The sequence below is a fragment of the Thermobia domestica genome, chromosome 9 (genome assembly GCF_964235325.1).
Source record: "Thermobia domestica chromosome 9, izTheDome1.hap1.1, whole genome shotgun sequence".
Lineage (NCBI taxonomy): Eukaryota > Metazoa > Arthropoda > Insecta > Zygentoma > Lepismatidae > Thermobia > Thermobia domestica.
Window position 1 is genome coordinate 63034587 of NC_137462.1, and position 22800 is coordinate 63057386.

At 31.2% G+C, this 22800-nt stretch overlaps 1 protein-coding gene across 2 annotated transcripts in view; it reads right to left on the reverse strand.

Moving 5' to 3' along the window:
* Positions 1-12648: 12648 nt before the first annotated feature.
* The window catches only part of LOC145694696 (ATP-binding cassette sub-family C member 5-like), a 78070-nt gene continuing 67918 nt past the window's right edge, over positions 12649-22800 (reverse strand). For both annotated transcript variants that reach the window (XM_081771212.1, XM_081771213.1), the window contains exons 21-28: positions 22583-22769; positions 21381-21470; positions 20680-20866; positions 20003-20162; positions 19418-19496; positions 18732-18845; positions 16457-16621; positions 12649-15649 (exon numbers count right to left, since the gene is read on the reverse strand). In XM_081771212.1, coding sequence (XP_081627338.1) covers positions 15539-15649; positions 16457-16621; positions 18732-18845; positions 19418-19496; positions 20003-20162; positions 20680-20866; positions 21381-21470; positions 22583-22769 — 1093 coding nt within the window. In that variant the 3' untranslated portion in view covers positions 12649-15538. The remainder of the gene's footprint in view (positions 15650-16456; positions 16622-18731; positions 18846-19417; positions 19497-20002; positions 20163-20679; positions 20867-21380; positions 21471-22582; positions 22770-22800) is intronic.

The following is a 22800-nucleotide window of genomic DNA, read 5'->3' on the forward strand; positions in this document are numbered from 1 at the left end:
CGATGAGCCAATTAGGTTAGGGACCAGGGTTCAAAGCGTGAGCTGCAGCTCAACGAAATCGATATTGTCTACAAGCAGATTTATATCAATGCCGACGTGGAGACGAAGAAAGACCATCTAACATTGAATGACCACTGGGAGAATTTGTGGTTTTGAAGTTTGTGGATGTTCTCAAATGTGAATTTCCAGGAGTAAGATTTAATTTCCTTTTCGATAACTTTTTACCAATGGTTAATTATTGAATATTTTCACACATCGTGACATGGATGAAACTGGGACTGTTAGGGGTCAAACATACAGAACATTGTTCAATTCCCACATAAAAAGAAATGAAGAAGCATAGAAGATGTGAATTTGAATCCATGGTTGACAAATCTGCCAGGCTTCTTGTGGTTACTTGCAAAGATAATAGTGTAATAAGTATTATGTCAAATCACACTGGTGTGGATCCTTTACACAAAGTGAGTAGATGCTCTCTGCAAGATAAACAAAGAATCACAGTGCAACAACTCCATGCCTTTCACGAGTATAACCGCAACATGGGGTGTAGACTTGATGGACCAGGATATATCAAACCTTTGTATAGCAATTCGAGGGGGGAATGCAATGAAATCTGTAAGTTTTACGTCCCACGGGTATGCTGGATAGGCTAACAGAGACAAAAAGGGGAAAATGGCACGTACCTATTTTGTTATGGCTATTCGATGTTACAATGAATAACACGTGGATACTCAGCCGAACTCATGGGCAAAATCTTGATGCTCTGGGTTTCAGACGGCTGTGCACTAATGCTCTTCTGCAGAGATATGGAACAGCGCCAAAATCTGCAGGTACATGAAGAGGACTTGATCAAGATGCAAACCCAACTCGACTTCACCACATGGAATATCTGATCGTTATAGGTCACAACCGCAATCATCGCAAAATTTGTTGTAACAAGACAGTGAAGGAATGCAGAAGATGTAAAGTTCCATTGCATAATGGGTGCTTCGACAGTTATCACAAATGGTAAAAGAAGCGAGAATAGTAATGGGTTAAAACAAAAGCATTTATGCTATTCTGTTCTATAGCATTTATATTACTATGTTAAAGAATATTCTCTTTTGGCTTAGTAGATAATATAAATTTCAGTTTGTAACATCCATATTTTAGTATTGAATACAAAAATGTTTATGAATAGTGCCAAGCTTATATATACTAACAGAGTACCCTAATATTCATATGTTCTAATTTATTTGGAAATTTAAACTATTTTATGTAGCTAGTGCTAAACTATTTTATGTAGCTATAGGTTTTTAAAAATTCGTGACAAAAAAGATTCTGGGCATAAATGGGTTAATAGGATCAGATTGACTTCAGGAGGGCTGAGTATAAATATAGCGTGTGCACATATGGCATAAAAACTGCAGTGCATAAGACACACATGAACTATAAAATACAAACCAACTTGTGGTAGGTAAAATGTAGTAAAACTCATGAATGCTAGAGGCGGGACAGGAGCGCAGTAGAAGTTCTTGAGATAAGCAAGTGGGTGTGTCCGTAGGATGCGCGTCAGTGATGATACGTATACACACAAACGATGATAGTGAGAAAACACTTTATATCATGAACAGCGGCGCAAATCTGTCTTCAACATTAGGGGTGGACGGGTAAGAACGTTCACACACACACACACACACACACACACACACACACACACATATATATATATATATATATATATATATATATATATATATATATATATATACTCACCCACTTAAAACAGGATTTCAGGTAGACATATCAAAATGATACTTTGTGAAAATCTTTTCTAGATCAAGTTTGAGTTTAAAAGAAAATATAGATGTATGTGCACGTGTTATAGACAGTGGATATCACGGAGAAGTTATGGTAGTAATTAAGTAAAGAACATCGATAATATTGTATATCTGTAAACTATTTGGAGTTAACGTGATGCTTAGATATTTTAACTTCCTTCCTTATGGAGAGACTGTTCTTCAAAGATTTCAGAGGATTGCATAGTTAGTTTTAATAAAACATGAATCATTACCAATCGAAGTAGTTACAGAATTTGACAACGAAAGCGAAAACGGTTCTGGAGGTTTCGGATCATCAGGTACACTCTAATCAAAATAGTGTCTATATTGAAATAGAAGCTCGTTAGGTATATTATCTTTAAATTCTAAAACAAAAGCTTTTGATAAACGTTGTCTCGTTGAAATCCCTGTTTAACATACTCTATCAGCAAACTCTACTCTATAGCAAATAAGGGAAAACATGATCTGATAGACGTTTAAGAAAAGATGATCTGATAGAAAAAGTAGATGCTTAGAATATAAATCACAACTCAGTGAAGAAAACAAAAAACTACAAATCTATGGTAAATAAGCTGTTTGAGGAAGTTCCAATGCATGAGTTGATTAAAATGTATGGAGATGAAGATTTGAGACAAGATATTACAAGACTTTTGCATGTTAAGAAGGTGAATTTGGATAACGTAAGCAAATACCAAAAGTTATCAGAAGACTTTATAAGAGAATTCAAAGATAAGGTGAATTGGAAAGAAATCTCATGTAATCAAAAATTATCAGAAGACTTCATGAGAGAATTCGAAAACAAAGTTGGTTGGATGGAAGTTTCATCTAGACAAAAGTTAACAGAAGACTTTATAAGAGAATTTAAGGACAACGTACCTTGGCGTTACATTGCAAGTGAACAAAAATTATCAGAAGACTTTATAAGAGAATTTGAATACAAGTTTAATGATGATCTTTGGGTACAGTTGATGGTTTTTTAGAAATTATCAGGCTTCATTAGCGAATTTTGTAATAAATTTAAAGACAGTGAGTGAATGTTGGAACATCTTGGCAGTTAAACGTAAGTTGAGTGAACAGTTCATTAGAGATTTCAGACAACCTTTCTTGGTTCATCATATCATGTGATCAAGTGTTTTCTGAAGATTTCATTCTACAGTTTTATGATCATGTCTATTGGTGTGAGATTGTAAGATATAAAAAACTAACTTCTGATTTTAAATTTAAACTTAGCAATGGATTTTATGATGAGATAGAGCTAGCTGATGATACCAATTGTCCTATTTGTCTTCGAAACAATATTTACAAAGTTAAAACCGTATGCAATATATTTTGTAAGAGATGTTTAAGAAAGTGGTTGTGTTTAAATGTTAACTGTCCATTATGTAAAAGAGGTCTTAGAATGTATCCTGAAATCGTTGAACATACTTTATAATGATATAGAATGTTATGACGCAGTCAAAACTTTTACGGCAATGTGTAACATCATAGAAATGGAAGGAGAAGATGAGGCTGAAAGTGAAAGTGAGTAAGTAGAGAATCAGAAAACCATTACAAATAGACGAAGAAGGAGACGACGACATAGACGAAGAACTAGAAGAATATGAAAAAAATGAAATTGTGGAAAACAAATCTTATAAGAGGTGAGGTATATAGCTAAAACATGTCGACCTGTTACCTTACTGAAAAATCTAAACACAAAGAGCTGCAGCCTGTTAAATTTGCAGATCTAGATGAGTCTAAGTTCTATGAAATCACAGCTTGGAATCTTATCCAAACGAAAAATCTTTGAGTTTTACGTCCCACGGTTATGCCGGTTAGGCTAAAGGAGACGGTGATGATGAATAATGAATGATATGGTGGAATGAAGAAAGTGGGAGGAAACGGGAGAACCCCGAGAAAACCCACGCACACGGTGTTTGTCCACCACAAAGTTCACTTGGCGGGGGCTGGGATCGAACCCGGGACCCCAAGCACCAGAGGTGAACGCTCTACCACTGAGCCACCGCGGCCCCTCTTATCCAAACGAGGAATGGTTCAAAGATATAAGTACATTTAGATGATACCCTTAAAACTATATTACCAGATAGATACAACGAAGACACTGAGAGAGTACAGAGTGATTTGATGGTAAAAATATTTATGCAGGACGAAGGTTTAAAGAAGTTTAGTAATGGATTTACAAAACATATACTTAACTTCGAATCAAAACCCATAAACTAGATTAAGTATTGTTAGAGCTAGTTCAACTGAATAACAGTGTGTCGCTCATCAAACATTATAAAGGATAGTTCAACTGAATGACAGTGTGTCACAAGATTCATGATAGTATCATCTATGTAATGTGGGTTCCTGTCACTACAGCATGGCGCGTCCTCAGGTTGCGGATAGAAGGAAGGCCTCTAGATATAGGGGTTAGCTGCGAATATACTGAATAAACAGTCGCGGACAGACGACAAGGATGGATCACAAAAATGAAATTTGGGAAAAAAATTACTTGTTCTAAGAAACAAGATAAGTTATAATAGACGCACTGTCATTCAGTTGAAGCAGCTCTGCAGAGGAAGGGATCCTAAAGGTTACTCTCGACTGCGGAAAGCTCAACTTATTTATTTACCTGAGAAAGATGATCTTAAAACATTTAAAGAAAACCTAAGAAGACAGAAGGTATTCCCATTTGAGGAAGACAAAGAAAGCTTTAACACTATTCCTATTTGAAGAAAAAGTAATTGAACTAACGAAACCTAAAAGACTAGATAGAAAGAAAGCTCTAGAACTATTCCCATTTGAGAAGTAATTGAAGAACCAAGAGTGAAATCCGAATCACTACCAATTGATGTAAAGTTCGAAGACTCAGCATTTAAATCAAGATTAGAGACATGAAGATTCAAAACAGATTATAAAGAACATGATCTTCTAGAACAATATATCACTTCAACATCTAAGGCTTTAATAAATAGACTGAACCTCAGCTTGGAGAAACATAGTTCGTTAAAGGCTAATCTCTTGATAGGGTGTCAATATAATAAAGTTAAAGAAATTTAAAAGTTTTACTTCAACACTAATAACAAAGAGATATTCCAATTAACCAATCTAAGAGTTCATAACTGATGCTAAAGAAATATTACGAGCAAGAATGAATGAGTTCCAAGCTAGAAGTTCCGGATGGGCGCTCATGAATATAAATAAATATGCTCCGTATAGAAGATCATCATACATAGAACTACCAATGAAATTAAAAAGAAAAAGGCTGTTATTAATGTAAAGGACAAAGATGAAAAATGTTTCTTGTAATCAATTGTCTGCATTACATCCTGTTGAAGAACATCTACAACGACCATCAAAGTACAAGCATGTTGTTAAAGACTTGGAAGAAAAATTAAAAGGTATTGGTTGTCCTCTAAAACTAAGTGACATCCCAAAGATTGAAAGAAGACTCGATATATCGTTTAACGTTCATACATACAACGAAAAATATATGATGTACATTTTATATCATACTAAAAACAATTAAGACACCCATGTGAATCTATTATATGTAAAAGAAACTAAAACACATTATTGTTGGATTAAAGACCTAACTAGGTTAGTCAGTAGCCAAATAACTAAATGGGGAGCTCGAAAATACTTATGTGATAGATGCTTGTTATACTTTTACTCCCAAAATGCATTAGATAAACATGAGAGAGATTGTTCTACTCACGAAGCTGCTAAAATAGAAATGCCGCCAGAAGATACATACATTGAATTTCAGAACTATCAATATACGATTAAGATGCCATTTGTGATTTACACTGATTTCGAATGTCTACTGCATAAGGTTATGGGATGTGGAGAATGTTAACCAGAAGACGAATCATATACCAAAAATATGAACAGCATAAGCCATCTGGGTTCTGTTATTATGTTGTAAGTGATGGAAGTAAAACAGATCCTCTTGTGCATAAAGGTAAAGATGCAGCTAAGAAGTTCATAAGAATGTTAAAGAAAGAAGCCAAACAAATATCAAACATATATAGACAACATGCCGAGTTGTCTTTAACACATGAGCAGATAGAAGAGTTCAACAAATCTGAATCCTGCTCTTACTGTAAAGTAGAATATAATCCAGAGAACCATAAAGTTAAACATCACGATCATATAACTGGAGAGTTTGTAGTTGCATTATATAACAATTGTAATCTAAACGTTAGAATACCTAAGTTTGTACCAGTGATTATACATAACTTATCAGGATATGACTCCTACTTGTTTATAAAAGTGCTAGGATGTAATAAGGAGCAAATAGAATTAATACCTAATAACGAACGATATATATCATTCAGTAAAAAGGTTGGAACTATCAAATTAAAATTCGTAGATTCAATTAGGATTATGGCATCGTAGTTTAGACAAATTATCATCATCCAACCTAACGAGAGAACAAATGACTCACACACAACACTTCTACTTGACGAAGAGGAATTCAAACTTGTAATAAGGAAAGCTGTTTACCCGTATGATTATGTTAGTGACTGGGGTAAGTTTAGACAAAGACAATTACCACCAAAGGAAGCATTCTTCAACAAGTTTATGAACACATATATAAGTGATAAGGATTATGCGCATGCTAAGAAAGTATGGGAAACATTTAGAGTTAATAATCTCTGGGAATACCATGACCTATATCTAAAAACTGATGTGTTATTATTAGCAGAAGTGTTTGAAGACTTTAGAGAGACATGTCTTAAAGCTTATAGTCTTGACCCAGCTTGGTATATGACAGCACCAGGTTTAGTTTGGGATGCAGTTAAAGATGACGGATATAAAACTAGAGTTACTAACAGATTACAATATGGTCTTGATGATAGAGAAAGGTATAAGAGGTGGTATTAGTCAATGCTCGAGAAGATATGTAAAAGCAAACAATAAATACATGGAAGATTAGATGAGAATAAAGAAGTCTTACATTATGTACCTAGATGCCAATAACCTTTACGGCTGAGCTATGAATCAATATCTATTGTATAAGGGATTTAGATGGTTAAGCGAAGACGAGATAAGAGAAATAGACTTCACAAGTATACTTGATAATTCAGATACTGGTTATATATTAGAAGTAGATCTTGAGTATCCAAAAGAAATACATGACTATCCATTAGCTCCTCAAAATATGTGTCCACCTAGTTCAAAACAATCAATGCTAATAACAAACCTATATGAAAAAGAAAAATATATGATTCACTATCGGAACCTAAAACAATGTCTATCACTTGGATTGAAACTTAAGAAAATGCATAGAGTAATAGAGTTTGAACAGTCAGACTGGTTAAAAAATTACATAGATTTAAACACACAGATGAGAACAAGTGCCACAAATGATTTTGAGAAAGACTTCTGCAAATTCTGAACAACTCAGTATTCGGGAAGACAATAGAAAATATTAGAAAGAGATGTAAACCTATAAAAATAGAATGTGACCCAGCAAGAGTAGAAAAAATAATTGCTAAACCCAATTTTAAAGATAGAATTATTTATACAGAGAATCTATGTGCAATCATAATGAATAAAACCAAGTTGGCTTTCATCAAACCGATATATGTTGGAATGAGTATCTTAGATCTATCAAAGTATTTAATGTACGACTTCCATTATAATGTGATGAAGCCAAAATACCAAGACAAAATAGAAGTATGTTATACATATACTGATAACTATATATACCATATTCAAACAGAAGATGTGTACGAGGACATGAAAAATTATATTGATTACTTCGACTCAAGTGATTACCCTAAAGATAACAGATACAAGATACCACAGATCAATAAGGAAATACTTGGTAAGATGAAGGATGAGGTTAAAGGTACCATTATAGAAGAGCTTGTAGGTATAAGATCTAAGATGTACTCAATAAAAGCACCTCAAATGGATCTAACAGACAAAGACTTTAAAGGTAAGTTCGATAAGGAAAAGTGTTGTAAGAAAGCCAAAGCTGTAAAAAAAAGAGTGCTGTAGACAAAGAACTTACGTTTGATGAGTATAAAGACATTTTGTTCAACCAAAGGGACTACTATAAGAAGATGAATTAGATTAGAAGTTATAGGCACGATTTATATAGTATAGAAGTAAATAAGTTAGTTTTAAGTTGTATAGATGATAAAAGATGTGTTTTAAAAAATGGAATACATACCCTACCATGGGGTCATTATAAGATAGAAGAGTTGTAAATATAAGTTAGCTATAAGTTAGTTGTAGGTTTACATATATAAGTTAAATATAAGTTAGTTGTAGTTTTAGATATAAGTTAGATATAAGTTAGTTGTAATTTTAGATATAAGTATACTTTATAGATGTAACTATAAAGTACGATGGTCAGTGATAGACTATCTGTTAATGCATTAGAAAAATCTTAGCTCAATCTTTCATTCAATAGCGTTTGAATTTTTGTTCTAGCTTAATAATTAACGATCTTACGACGAACTAAAAATTTCAGGATTTTTTTGCGGGTAATTTTTTGAGAAATTGAAAAAATGTTATTCTTTAAAAATGTCTTAAAATTGATGTAGTTTATGGTGTTTTTTATTTTTCGAATAGGGTAATAAATAGTAAGATTTTAAAGATTTGACATTTATCCTTTAGATTATGCAGTTGGTTATTCATACCAAAAAATCTCTAAGTTATTGGTATCTCTAACCTTCCGTTTGAATTTTTGAAATCCCGTAGCCAGGAGCTGATATATTTAAGCTTATACTGTATTACATATTTTATCACGTGAACGATTTTTACATAAGGTTATGGCTAAAGAAATTGTCGTTTTTGGATCTTCATGTTATAGGTAACGTTATGAATAAAACCTTTACATGATAGAAATTCCACATTGAGACCACATACATTAACCATGAATAAAAGAAAGAAAAAGAAAACTCTTTCCTAATTTGTATTCACAGCTGAGTCTTTGTCTTCTCCAACTGAAATCATGTACCTATTGTATGCAACATTCAATCTAAAAATAATGAGATTCAAGTCTAAGGCGGTGCAGCTGTTAAATGCTGTCGCCAAAAATTTGTTTCTTTTTATTGTAGGTTAGTTATATCTATCTATCTATCTATCTATCTATCTATCTATCTATCTATCTATCTATCTATCTATCTATCTATCTATCTATCTATCTATCTATCGAAATCTTCCTCATGTAGGTTTTTAAATACAATGGAATCCTTGGCTTTAAAACAATTATGCGGACTGCAAACATCTGAGTTGTAAACAGAGATTAAATGTATTCTTAGGATCTTTAGTTAATGTATCTAACAATGATGCGATCGAAGAAAGAGACGTTTAAATGATAGGATGTTATTCCCTCTGTAAAATAATTTTCAGTGTTCGTATGGAGCAGTTTATTTTTGGATTAGCGTATCAGGGGCGTATTGGGCAATATCACTATGTACAACTTAATTAAAGTATTGTGGTAAATAATATTAGCAAGTGACGGGTGGAATTGTAATTATGTAAATATTTTCCTTCTGTGTTGGTCAAAGTACTGCGGTCAGTGGCGTATTGAGCAATGTCACTAGTGTGCTATGGTCAGTCAGGGGTGTGCTAAAAGTTATAGGCAGTCAGGGGTGGTGGGGTTTTGTGGCTCAGAACTTAGGTTTTGATACTACTTTCGATTAAAATCTTATTTTTATTTGTTTTGGACAGTCAGACAAAAGGTAATACAAATAATGTTTGACGGGGTATTAGCACTGTGTGTTGAAATGTATTGTTCATTCTTCTTCGTAGTAGTAGTAGTATTTGAGGTCTTCTCACTAAGTTGCTTTTGATTGGTATATAGTAAATATTTCCTCATTCACACGACTATTGCAAGTTGAAACTATAACCATCGAAATAATAACTGTTACAATAGCATGTCTCTGTAGTGGTCTGGAGTATCTACCACATATAACAACTCCAGATACAACTTTTCAATGTGTGAGCAAATTCTAGTTGTCTATAAATACGTAGTTTTCCACTCACGAATCATGTCAAGAGAATAAATCTGTTCTCTTCAAACTATGTGCACATTCAGCATTGCAATTACATATGTTATATATAATCTTTTCCGATTGTATTTTTTTAGAAAGAGAGGGGACGCCATAGATAGTTTTTAGAAGTGGGTGGACGACGTCTATCTGCGTTCCCACTCGCTTTTACCCCCTGCTTTGAGGTAGAAAATTGTTCAAAAATCGATATTATGAAGCAATTTTTGAATAAAATGTACTAATACTTTTGAATAAAATGTCAAAAGAGTCTAAGTATATAAAAAAATTGCAATGAAAAGCATTTTCTTAGAAATAATAGACTTTTGTACACTGTAAGTGGCTACCCTCACAAATGTGAGAGTAAGGTTTCTTACGAAAAATGTAAAATTTTCAGGATATGTTTTGCACATTATGTTAATATAACAAACAATCCAGAAACAACAAGAAATATTTTGGCCCCGAAAACAGATTTAGCAGTGAAAGGATCAGGCCTAAGGGAAAATATAATTAAAAATGTGTATGACAAACAATGAGCTTTTGTAAAAACACTGACTTCACACAACACCGACAGAGAACCCTATTGTTTGTTTGTCGCTTGCACTAAGACAAAATGTAAAAAGCTTCTAGAGACCGCGTTAAGATTTTTGACGTTCGGATTATCAACGTCCTATTGTATGTAAGTAGTGGATCGTAGATTGTTTGTTTATGTTATATATAGCGAATCGTAGATTGTTTATTGGTTTATGCGTTATATATGTAGATAGTGGATCGTAGATTATTTATTTTATGTATTATTTATGTGAGTAACGGATCGTAGATTGTTTATTTGTTTATGTATTCGTATATGTCAGTAGTGGATCGTAGATTGTTTATTTGTGTATGTATTATATGTGAAAGTAGTGGGTCGTATCTAAAGTGTTGCTGTTGTTGTTAATTCAAGTGTAAACTAAAGTGTTAACAAAAGTGTTCTTATTTATTGTTGTTTATTGATACAGATACCACAACAGTAATGATCGTACTACTTGCAACATTGACTGAGACAGCAGTTTTCAATATCACGGTTTGTAAAGTCAAAAATGAAAATAGCTGTAGACAAACTGTTTTCAGATTCGAAATTAACATTTTTGATAAATCTGGGTAGTTTCAATGTTATGAATTCTGTCAATCGTATCTACAGAAAATAATATCTATGTTTGTAGTAATGCCTGATTGGATATTAGAGAACGGGAAGCTATCGCCTAAGCGCGATACTTTAAATTGTGAATCAACGTTTAAGGTTTTAAAAAGATCACGTTTTTCTATAAAAAAAGTGATTCAAAAAAATAAATATATTCTTTGGGTTTATTTCATTATTATGTTTTTAATACTACCATTTTGCAAGCTGCGAGAATTTAGATCCACTGCTAAACGACTAAGGCCATTTTTACACGTCATGTTTGTGGATTGAATAAATTACTTATATACTCCGTTTATCAAAATTTTCTGACCATATTTTCTTTCCCTTGAAAATTAAAATAGTATTCAAGATAAACTTGCATATCAGCATGTACTTGCATATGAATATAAATATTTGATTTCAAGTAAACTGCACTGGGTGCGAACAAGATAATAGCACAGTATGTAATGTTTTGGTAGTTAGTACTTATGGTAGAAATAAGTTGTACTCAATAAATAATCAATATGAAGGGAAGTATTTGATTTTAAGTTACCTGTACTATGATAATACAACAATACGTTGGTAGTGTTATGAACGAATAGCTTCTATTTGTTAATCATGAATAAAATTTTCCAAAGATATATTGTTCAATTTTCTTTTTACTCGTATTTATTAAGAATTAGATGAAACGACTGTCCTTCACACGGAAAAAATAGATTTATGGATAAATTTTGAAATTTATATTCAAAGCCCTTCTCCCCTTCTTGTTAACCGAAAAGAAACAATAAAAACTCATCTCGACCAAAGTGCTACTTTCAAAGATTTATTTCAAACAGTGCCACCGTTATTCTTTGTAAAATATTTAAATACATTTTTTCGTTTGCATAAGCGTTTCAATCAATGTGGTGTAATTTAAAAAAAAAAGCTGTTTAACTGTTCTCTTAATGGGAAATTAAAATATTATAGGAAATACTCCCTTCCGCCTTTAAAAGCAGAAATTTCGAAAAAGCTTGGAAATGTGTCAGCTTATTTTTAACAAGAAGTTTCATCTGAGTAACGTGAGGAGATCGTGAGATAATCTATTATTAGCACACATTTTAACTTAATTCTCCACGTTTAGGATATGCATTTTAATTAAAGTGACATGACAGAATCCTGGCTCGAGCCAAGTGGTAACTAGCTCCAAAATTCAATTCAGCCATTTCCCGTGACGATGAGACAGACATTGATTTCAATGTGAATAAAACACAAAAATTGTCCTCTTCCCTTTCCCTATAGAAGCGTAGTTATGTGTGTCCTAGATACAGTAAAAAGACTATAATATATACAGTTCTGAACTAAAAATTGTAAGTATTGAATGTAAAACGGAATCAGACTTTCTCCTTAAGTCTCCTGTATAATATGATTTATCTTAATTTAACATCCCACGATTATGTTACGAGGCTAACGGAGACAGTGATGATAATAATAAACGAAACAGTGGAATAACGAAAGTGGGAGGAAACAGGAGAATAAGTACAGATCTCGCTCGCTAAAATAAGTATACTTCAGGTCAATTTAATTAATCTTAAAGCCTCAAGAAAAGGTGTTAATTTCGATTTCAAATAGTTTTGCAAGAAGAATCTTTAGAATTAGTTGATTTCAATTAATTAATAAATCAAATTGTTATGAAATTTTAAAATTATTTATTACATGGCAAGAAATCTACATCAACGTACATAAACGAAAATATACTACTATTTTAGAAAATATTCATAAAATAATACAATATTGATGTATAAAAATATATAGTTAAGATAGTAAAGAAAAATACTTTCTTTGGTTGTATGTACAATAGCTAACTCTTTTCTACGAAAAGAATAATAAAAGTATACACTTTGTTAATATCCTAACCGTTATAAAATTTCTAAATCTACTTCTAGCTCTACAAAATCTTATTCTTTAAATACTGTATTTGCTTACTTTCTTATATTACAATGCTAAATGATAATTTTAAATACAGATATAACTTTATGAAGATATGCTATTTATGAAATACAAAGAAATATACACATTACAAATACAACAATATATACAATATACATTAAATCTATATTCTACAGAATACAAGTACTCTTCCAATGAAAATAGAAAATCTACATATATATACATAAAGGAACTTAAGTAGATTGCTTTATTAACTTGAGCGAAAGAAATGTTGATTTTAATGTTAATTGTAAATCAATGCAACATAATATTGTGTCCAATAATTCTTGGTAAATATTTTACCTCTTAAAAGTAATCAGAGAATTGTCATTAATGGAGTAATAGAATTATCTTGGCGTTTTTATAGTTTCATCAAATATATCGACGCAATAGAAATGCAATTCGAGGAGTTTACTTCAAGAGTCATCTGCTATCGAACCGAATAATTTATCTTTAGTATCATTGTACAGTGAACTCTTTCTAAAATTCTCATATGGCAGGCAAGTTTTTTCAATTACAAATACCACTACTGAACATTTATCATGATTTATGTTTAAAAAAACATCTAGTTACATATAACATCTTAATAAAGAACAAAACATTGTGTTCAGTCTTTTGAAGGCATGTCAACTTATATTAAAATACTATTGTTATGCTTAGCTTCTCTCTGTAATTGTTTCAAATTAAGAAGAATGCTGGAAATGAACACATACTCCTTATTTTAAAACATACAAAAATAATATTTAATAGATTAAGTAACAATATTAAACAATTTCAAAACAGACACTGTCCGTTTGTAATGTGAAAAAAAAAAAAAAAACACTCTCTACAAGGCACATGGATTCTTCCTCAAGATCCATGGATTGACACAATGGTTCAATGAACATTATTATACGATATAAAGGCTTTTTTGTATATTGTTGAAAAATCTTAATTAGGGCCATGTACTGAAACTCTGTTACATTTACATATCTCGATACAAAATAAAGAAGCACATAAATTGAGTTGATTAGATTTATATCATGGATAAAGAAGTGAATGAAATATGTATTTATTACAGTAATATAATTTTTAAAAAATAATTGAATCGTTGAGTTCGTAAACCGGTCATCTCCATCTAAGCTAATTTGAGAGGAGTGACAAACAAAACTAAATTAGTCAATATGCATCTGACATATAGGGCTGTTTTCATTTTCGGACAATAGAATTGACATTTTTCTACTTTCTAAAAATGGAAATAACCCTATATATCAGATACATATTGATTAATTTAGTTTTGTTTGTCACTCCTCTCAAATTAGTTTCGATGGAGATGACCGGTTTTCGAACTCAACGATTCAATTATTTTATTTATTACTTGCAGAATTCCTACTTTTTCACATAAGATAAATAGTTATTGTCCTCTAAAAATATATAAACCGTTAATTTTAATAATATTCTGAATTTATACTTATTAAATACAGGAACCAAACAAAACCAAAAGATTTAGGATGTTAAGTTGGCAGAAACCACAGAAGTTTATGTTGATGAGGGTGTAGGTAAATTTGGCTTTCCATTCGTTTCTAACAATTACGTATTGATGTATTTCATCGAGGTTCTATTTTGTAATGGAAAGATTCTATTATTTCATTTGATTGCTGGCATAGAGAGACGGAATAGGAACTTCGAATACTAGAACAATTGCTAAACTTTTCTCCTCATAAAGAAAAATGTGTAAAACAATAAGCCTAATTCGTAATTAAAATGTCTTTAGCTTAAATTTCACAAGACTAGAAGTATACACTAAGAATCAACTAAACAAATCAAAACAATTACAAATCATTGTTTTTAAAATAGTGACATTTACAAGTATGAAAGATCTTATTGGAAAATTACTGGAGATAAAGAAAGAAGAATAAAATATTAGATTAAGTAGTATTATTTCATTTATTTATAAAAATATAAGTAAGAAAATTATAAGTAAATCGGCGTATCTTAATATTTAACTTTAACCTGAAACAGGTACAAAGAAAGAAATCGTAAGGAACTAGAACCGATGTACATGAAAATAATTGCTAAATAATACTGTTATCGGTAGCTAACATAAAACTAAGTTGCAATCCAAGAAATGTTGTAATACGAAATAGGTTCAACAATTACTTCGTTGAAAATCACTTGCACAGTAATACTTCCGATTCTTATATTTACATATGGCAGTCATATAATATGAATGATGGTAATGTGGATTGACAATGGGATATAAAACATTCGAACAGTGTCTGCAGTGTAATAATAAATGCCGTTTATAATAGTTAATCAAAACATAATACTATACTAGGTTCTAAAGTTCGCATGCATACATATTTTAAATTGAACTTGTGAAAATCATAAACAATCTTCTTTGCAACTAAATGTAACGAAACATTCTAACTTCATGGTAAGTAACACCGTCTGTCATGCTGTGTATGCATTATTATACATACTACGTTCGTCAGACTTATTTTTGTGGCACCTGAGTGAAACACGTATAATCTGCACAAAACAGATTCCTTGTTTTGCTTATGAGTACAACAAATTTGTAAGCAAATGTTGCACTTCTAAAATTCTTTTCCTAGATTTTCTCATGAATTAACATTTTCTGGCATCGACGTTATTCCTAGAGAATGCAACATCTTCCTGAATAACGAATTTTCGTTCTTCATCAAATTGGCTGGAGTATCGAGTTCAACAACCTGGAAAATAAACAATATTTTATATTCATTGAAAGAATCAAATAGTGTGAAAAATGTTAAATAGCTTTAAGAATATGGCGGATCAATTAGCTATTAATCTAATAAATATCAAATATGCAACGTTAAGTCAAAAGCCAGCTTATTTTTCTTTGACAGAATCAATATTATAAGTAAATATCAAGTTTGCTATTATTTATATCGCGAAGATAATTTCTATTTTGACTCACTAATAAGGTTACAGCAATGCATTTATGTGTAAATTTTAACATAAATATGATCGATTCTTCTGAGAACAAGCCAAATGAAGATAATATTTTCAGTAGCACCTATTTTGCCTATAAATTTGACTGTAACTAGATAGAAGACCTGATCTGTTGCAAACAGCTATACTTAAAAATAGAAGAAATATCTACATTTCATATATTTTACATGCTTTTGTTTTGAAAGAAATGTAAAATGACCATCACAATTGTATTCTTTATATTTTATAACATGGAGTGTAATTTTTAGCAAGGAAATGATGGGCAAGGAAATTTAAAATAGTAGATTCTTCAAATATATATTACATTAAAATTAATGCAATACACCATTACGTTACAATTTGTGATCAATAACACTAAAATGTATTCAGAAATAAACGTTGTCATTTACATAGATTAATAAAACTGATTTGTTTTCTTTTAAAATTCTGTGTAGTGTGTTCAATATGATTTTTTTTTCTTACTACTGGAACATGAAGCTATACTATTGAAATTCGAGGATATTCAAAGTTTTTAAGTTTATTTTTCACTGATGTTTCGAACTCACCTTGCCTGCAGCTAACACAAGTATTCGGTCGTATCCCAGTACTGTGTCAAGACGGTGAGCTATCGTTAATACAGTGCAGTTGGAAAAGGATTCTCGAATTGTGAGCTGTATAAGCTTATCTGTTACCAAATCCACGCTTGCTGTTGCTTCATCCAAAAGAAGTATCTAAAAATAACAAATCAGGTTAATTACATGTTTTTTGAAACATTTCTACGGGCATGATTCTTTTGATGAGTAACTTACAAGGGTAGGTGTTATAACAATGACACAGTGTCATTTTTATATGTATGTGTCACTATTAGAGGAACACAAACAACAATATACACAATCTAATATTGAACGGCATATCTTTATACAAAACAATGTACAAATTACATAAATAAATAAACATTTCTTTCAAATAGAATAAAAATTTCCATGTATTATTCTGCAATGAAAGACATTCACCTTTCAAAGCCATAAAAATAGTTTTTCTCGATTCTCTTAAAAACCACGAATAGAAATTTACTCCCTAGTATGTCATTTTGTTTAGCTCGGTGTCATGTATTGATGTATAGATACCAATTTTCGACACAGAAGTCTCTTTGATACTCTTTATCCTCAATTTATTTCCACAAACGGACTGAATAAAAGTCCCACGTTTATGCACTTTAAGGTAAAGGAGATTGATGATTAATGAAAATGAATGATTATGAAAAAAATGGTGGAATGAGAATATAGGAGGAAAAGGAAGAACCCTGAAGAAAACGCACAAACGTGATTTTTTTCACCGTAAATTTCTATGGTCTGGGAACAAACCAGGGACCCCGCGCATCAGAAGAAAGCATTTTATTACTAAACCATTGTGCCCCTCAAACAGAATGAACAAGGAACAAGTGAATTTCTCTTAGCAGATAGATTCAGTGATTCCCTGTGTGTAATTACTATCCTGAACAAGAGCTTCTATATCCTCTTTTATACACGTCACCTGTTGACATCTTAAATGAAAAAATAAAAAGGGAATTGATTGGGAAAATGTACAATTATCTCTGCAGTTACATATTCACTTTTGATGTGATTTTGAATTTTTACATTTCTATGAAGACATAGGAAAACAGAGGTCTAATAGATACATTAAAGGAATATGTATATTTGTTTCAATAGTTTTCTTTCCTAATAACCTATCCTAGTAAATTTTGACCTTCTTTATCACCATAAGTGTTCAGGATAACACATGGAAACCTGTATCTGAGATAGTAGTTAAAAGTACATGAATTGCCTAACAAGTAATTTTTATGTTACTGTACGTATACTGACATGGATCAATACTAACTAACTAACTAACTCTATGGCCTATGGAACCCGGAGGTTCAATGCCGCGTTCACAAAAGCTCTCCACTGACTTCTATCCTTAGCTAACTGCATCCAGTTTCTACTTTGTATTCCAATCTCTTCGAGATCTATCTTAATATTGTCCCCCCATCTGCGCCTAGGTCTTCCTAATGGTCGTTTCCCGATTGGTCTTCCAGTCAAGACTTTGAAAGCGTTTCTACTTCCTTCCATCCTAGCTACATGACCCGCCCACCTAAGCCTCCTAGACTTGACGACCCTAACAATGTTGGGTAAAACATATAAATTATGTAGTTCCTCGTTATGAAGTTTCCGCCATTCCCCATTCCCGTTCCTCTTGGGTCCGAATATTCGTCTCAGGATCTTGTTCTCAAATACTTTCAGTCTATGTTCTTCCCTCAGAGTAAGTAACCATGTTTCGCAACCATACAGAACAACAGGCATGATTATCGTTTTGTATATTTTAAGCTTCAAATTCCTCGACAGAATTCGCGACGACAAGAGATTTTGAACCGAATAGTAACACGAATTCCCTGCTTTGAGTCGACATTTAATTTCTCCGTGAATATAATTTTCCTCTGTTAATATTGATCCTAGATATTTGAAACTATCCACTTTATCAAAAGTATTATTTAATATTTTAACGCATCCATAATTTGCTATATTCCGGTCCCGACGCACTTCCATGTGTTTAGTTTTCTCTGCATTTACTTCTAAACTCATGTCCCTGCAAAACATGGATCAATACTAAAATCATTTATTTATTTTGATTGATACAAAACAGAATCTGCTTTCGGAGATTTGTAAGATTTCATAATGATTATGAATATTAGGTGTTCCAATTGTTTTAATAATCTTGTTACGGCAACAGTATGTAAAATAAACAAATAAAATCAGTTGTTTCTATTTGCACTCGACAAATGTTCTTTATTTATTAATTTCTCACCTTATTTTTCCTCAACAAAGCTCGAGCTAAACAGATGAGTTGTTTCTCGCCTACAGAGAAATTATCACCATCTGCTTCAACTGCCGTTAGAAGTTGTTTCTCCTCACGAGCAATCTGAAAAAAAAAGGCCACAGTTTAGTTTATTATTAATTGTTAATATAAATACATATCCGTGGCTATCTCTCGAGTAATGCGGAAATGAACAATAAAATTGTGATGTATACAGATTATAAAGATCCATATTCCGTTATCTGGGCCTTTCAAAATTAGTTTACCTCTATTAAAACGCTAACAATATTTTTCAAGCAGCCAGACCAATATAGCATCTGGTCTATCATAGGTATGATCAGTCCTAATATGATTTACTTCTCTTAGGTGATGTCCACCACTTTCATGAGATATAATTTATTAATATTTATTCTCTTAAGTAAAAATTAAATCTCTATGTACCATATTATTAAGTTGCTTTCAATAGTAACTGAAATATAACAATTCATAAAGAGGAACAATTCGTTAAGAGACAAAGTTTGTAAAATTTTAGTTTTCTTGTTTGTTTGAAAGTTGATTTCTTTTCTCTACAAAGTTTCACTCTTTGGACTTTCATTATTTTTTTTCTGTACGCTGCATTTATATACAAAGATATTCTCTGTTAAAAGTTAATATTAAAATAAATCTTCCTTCCTTACCGTTTCTTTTAGATGTGATTTTTCCAGTACTTCCCATAATTTTTCGTCAGAGTGCTCATCGAATGGATCAAGATTAAACCTAAAATAAATTTAATATTAGACTTATATTGTATAAGTTTATATTCTTTAAAAATAATTAGTTTCTAACCGAAGTTCAAATGCTTTGATCAACTTATGTTATATGAAGAAATGCATTTCAATATGTATATCATAAAGTATTCATCAAAAACTATTATAAAACTCTGTAGAGTTTAACACGATAAAATTTATGATTAAACTTTTAAAAGATAATAAACTGACTATACAGCACTCAAATTTAACTACAAAAATTACTTTAAAATTTTATCTGGAACCAATGGAGAGTAAATTAAAATATTTTAGCATTTAAGTCTTTAGGCATTACACTGATTTAAATTATTATGACTTTAAGTGATAACCGTGCTTAAAGTAAATGAATATCCTGATAGTATGTTTGTCGCTATTTATACATATTTTATAATATAATATAATGTAAAAGTCATATTTTGTAATAGTTTTTAAACTGGAAATGAAACGTTGTTTTTACTACATAAATTAGTATTTTACCTAATTGTTCCCTCAAACAGCACAGGATCTTGAGGAATTACAGCTACAGCAGATCTAAGTTGTCGCAATCCAATTTTGCCAATGTCCACATCATCAATTAACACACGACCGGAGTCCAATTCCACAAGCCGAAGAAGAGTAGAAATAAGTGATGTTTTACCTGCAAATTAGTGAATGTAATACTCTTAGAATAACAAAACAAATATATTTTTGAAAGAAATAAAGAAAAAAGTTTATAATCATATGTCGTTGATATTTTATGAAATCGTTTAATCCAATATCTGAATCAGAAATTAAAAATAAGTTTGTAAATAATGGCGTTATTATATAAAGTAATAAGTAAAAAAAAAAAAAAAAAAAAAAAAAAAAAAAAAAAAAAAACTGTTACTACACTACATAATAGAGCTTGCGAGGATTTTATTGTACTAGCTAGAGAAAGTCACTAACTGGAAATATGACTGAAATTTTATATTTTTAAAAATGTGAAACTAGAATGAAAAGATATTATTATTTTAATTGAGTATTAAAATCAGTTTTCTGTGTCAGAATATAAATTTATTTCAATTTTAACATACAAAGAAATGTAACTAAAAAGTCAGAATGAAAAGAAACATTAAAAATTTGTTATGAACTTCTCTAACATATTTCAAGTGACCTGTTTATTTTGTAAAACTTACCTGCACCTGTCCTACCGACAATTCCAATCTTTTCTCCAGGCCTTATATCAACGCTAACTTCTCGAAGTACAAGTGGTAATTCTGGTTTGTATCGAAGGCAAATTTTATCAAGAGTAATAGCTCCTTTTGAAGGCCAGTTAGGAGATAGTTTAATAGATCCTTCATCCAAAGCTTCTTCCACAGGTCCCTGCATGAAAAAAATAACATAAGAAATTACTTTGTAAAATCAAATTTAATAAAACAAGATTATACGATGTAGAAAAATATTTTTCCCTTGTATAATTCACTGTTTATTTCTGTATCTAATTTTTTAGAATCTTGTTCACAATGTAAATTTTTAAAATAGCTCGTGTTCATTTTTTGTCATGTCTGTTGCATCTGAAGGTTTGTATTTAAACCTAATCTTTATTTAACGTATATAGATAAAAAAATATTCTTCTAAAATATAAAAGCATGTGTACAATGGCAAAAAATATTATCAGCGTTTAATAAACAATCCAAGACACTTCTAAATCTTTTAATCAGTGTTTTTTGTTTTAGAAAGAATTTCTCATATCTGCCTCAGTTTTTAAAAAATAGATATGGTAACTAAAAAATTAGTAATTCATGTAAAGTTTTAAAGTACTACAACTATTACGTGGTAGTGTAGTGTTAAATTTCGCTTAATCAATAATATGACAGTAATAAAAAAAATCACCTACCTTTGTATATTCTAGAATTTTTTGTACTGCAGTATAACGAGCTTGCATTTCAGATTTCAACCTCATGAACGTGGATACAAAGGCTCCAACCTAAAAAGAACAATATTGAAAGATCATGTGATCATATATTCTTTCACGAATCAGAAAAGATACTGTATGTTTCTTGGGACATATTGTTTAGTTATTATTTTTTCACTAAGTCTTCTCCATATTTGTTCTACTATAAATATTTCCTTTCGGTGTAGATAATCATGTAGAGTTCATTTAATTGGTTAAATCTCTAATATAAGAGGAGGAAAATATGACTTAATAAGTTTCTATAAAAAGGAAGGACGTTAATTAAGGTCTGACACAAGTAAAAAGAATATTAAAAAATGTTGTCTTTCTTGGAATAAATATACTTTTTATGTCTCAAAGAACCATATTTGATGAGCAGCTTTATATTTTGTGACTCAGATTTAGTTTATATACTTAAAGAAATTTACTATAAAAGGTACTTTTCTTGAATCGACTATTAATTTAGCTTGGTAATGTAAGTTAGACTTATATTAGTGAAATTTAGTTTACGTTAGCTTTGATTAGTTAGATCCAATTAGGTTAGCTTTGATCAGTTAAGTCCAACTTGAATTAGGTTAGCTTCGTTTAGCGTAAGTTAGTTTTTAGTTTAGGTAAGTGTAGTTTAGGTTAGTTTCAGTTAAAGTTCGCCTCAGTTGAGTTTAGGATAAATTAGTTCATCTTCTGTTAGTTAGGATTAAGTTAGATTAGCTTGTAATATTGTTTAGAAAAGCACTACTAGTGATTTCCTTCATGCATGCTTTAACCCACAGCTATACTAAACTAAAATATATCAGGTCGCCACTCGAATATGATACTTAAGACATTGCCAATATATTTATTTTCTTTTTCTATTTTCTTTCTTTCTTTTTCTTTTCTTTAACCAAGAAAGAGCTGATTTAGGTCATTATCTTAATGCATGCTTAAGGCAAATTTTAATGACTACAAATTTAAGAAAGTCATAAATTATTTTATTTCTCAGCAGTAGCAAATTCTACCCTCCAAAACTACCATTTTTTAACAGATCTAAAATAATTCTTCACACTTGCAGCAAACTTCTTTCAGGAAATGTGATTAGGAAAGAAACATAAAAATATTGTAACGCATACCCATTTATCTATAAGCGTACATTATTTTTTTATTCTTACCGTAAATACACAAGACAAGGCGTTGCCTGAGGCCGCTGCGGAGACAGAACCTCGAGTAAGAACAGTAATAAGAGCAGTTGCAACCACAATTACCATGGCAAGCAAATCCATTCTAAAAGTAAACCAACAGGTCGCTAGTCGAAATACGATTTCACCTGCTAGATAACGATTAAGTCGGTTGCAGAATCTGAAATAAAGAAATGTATAGTTATTTACGC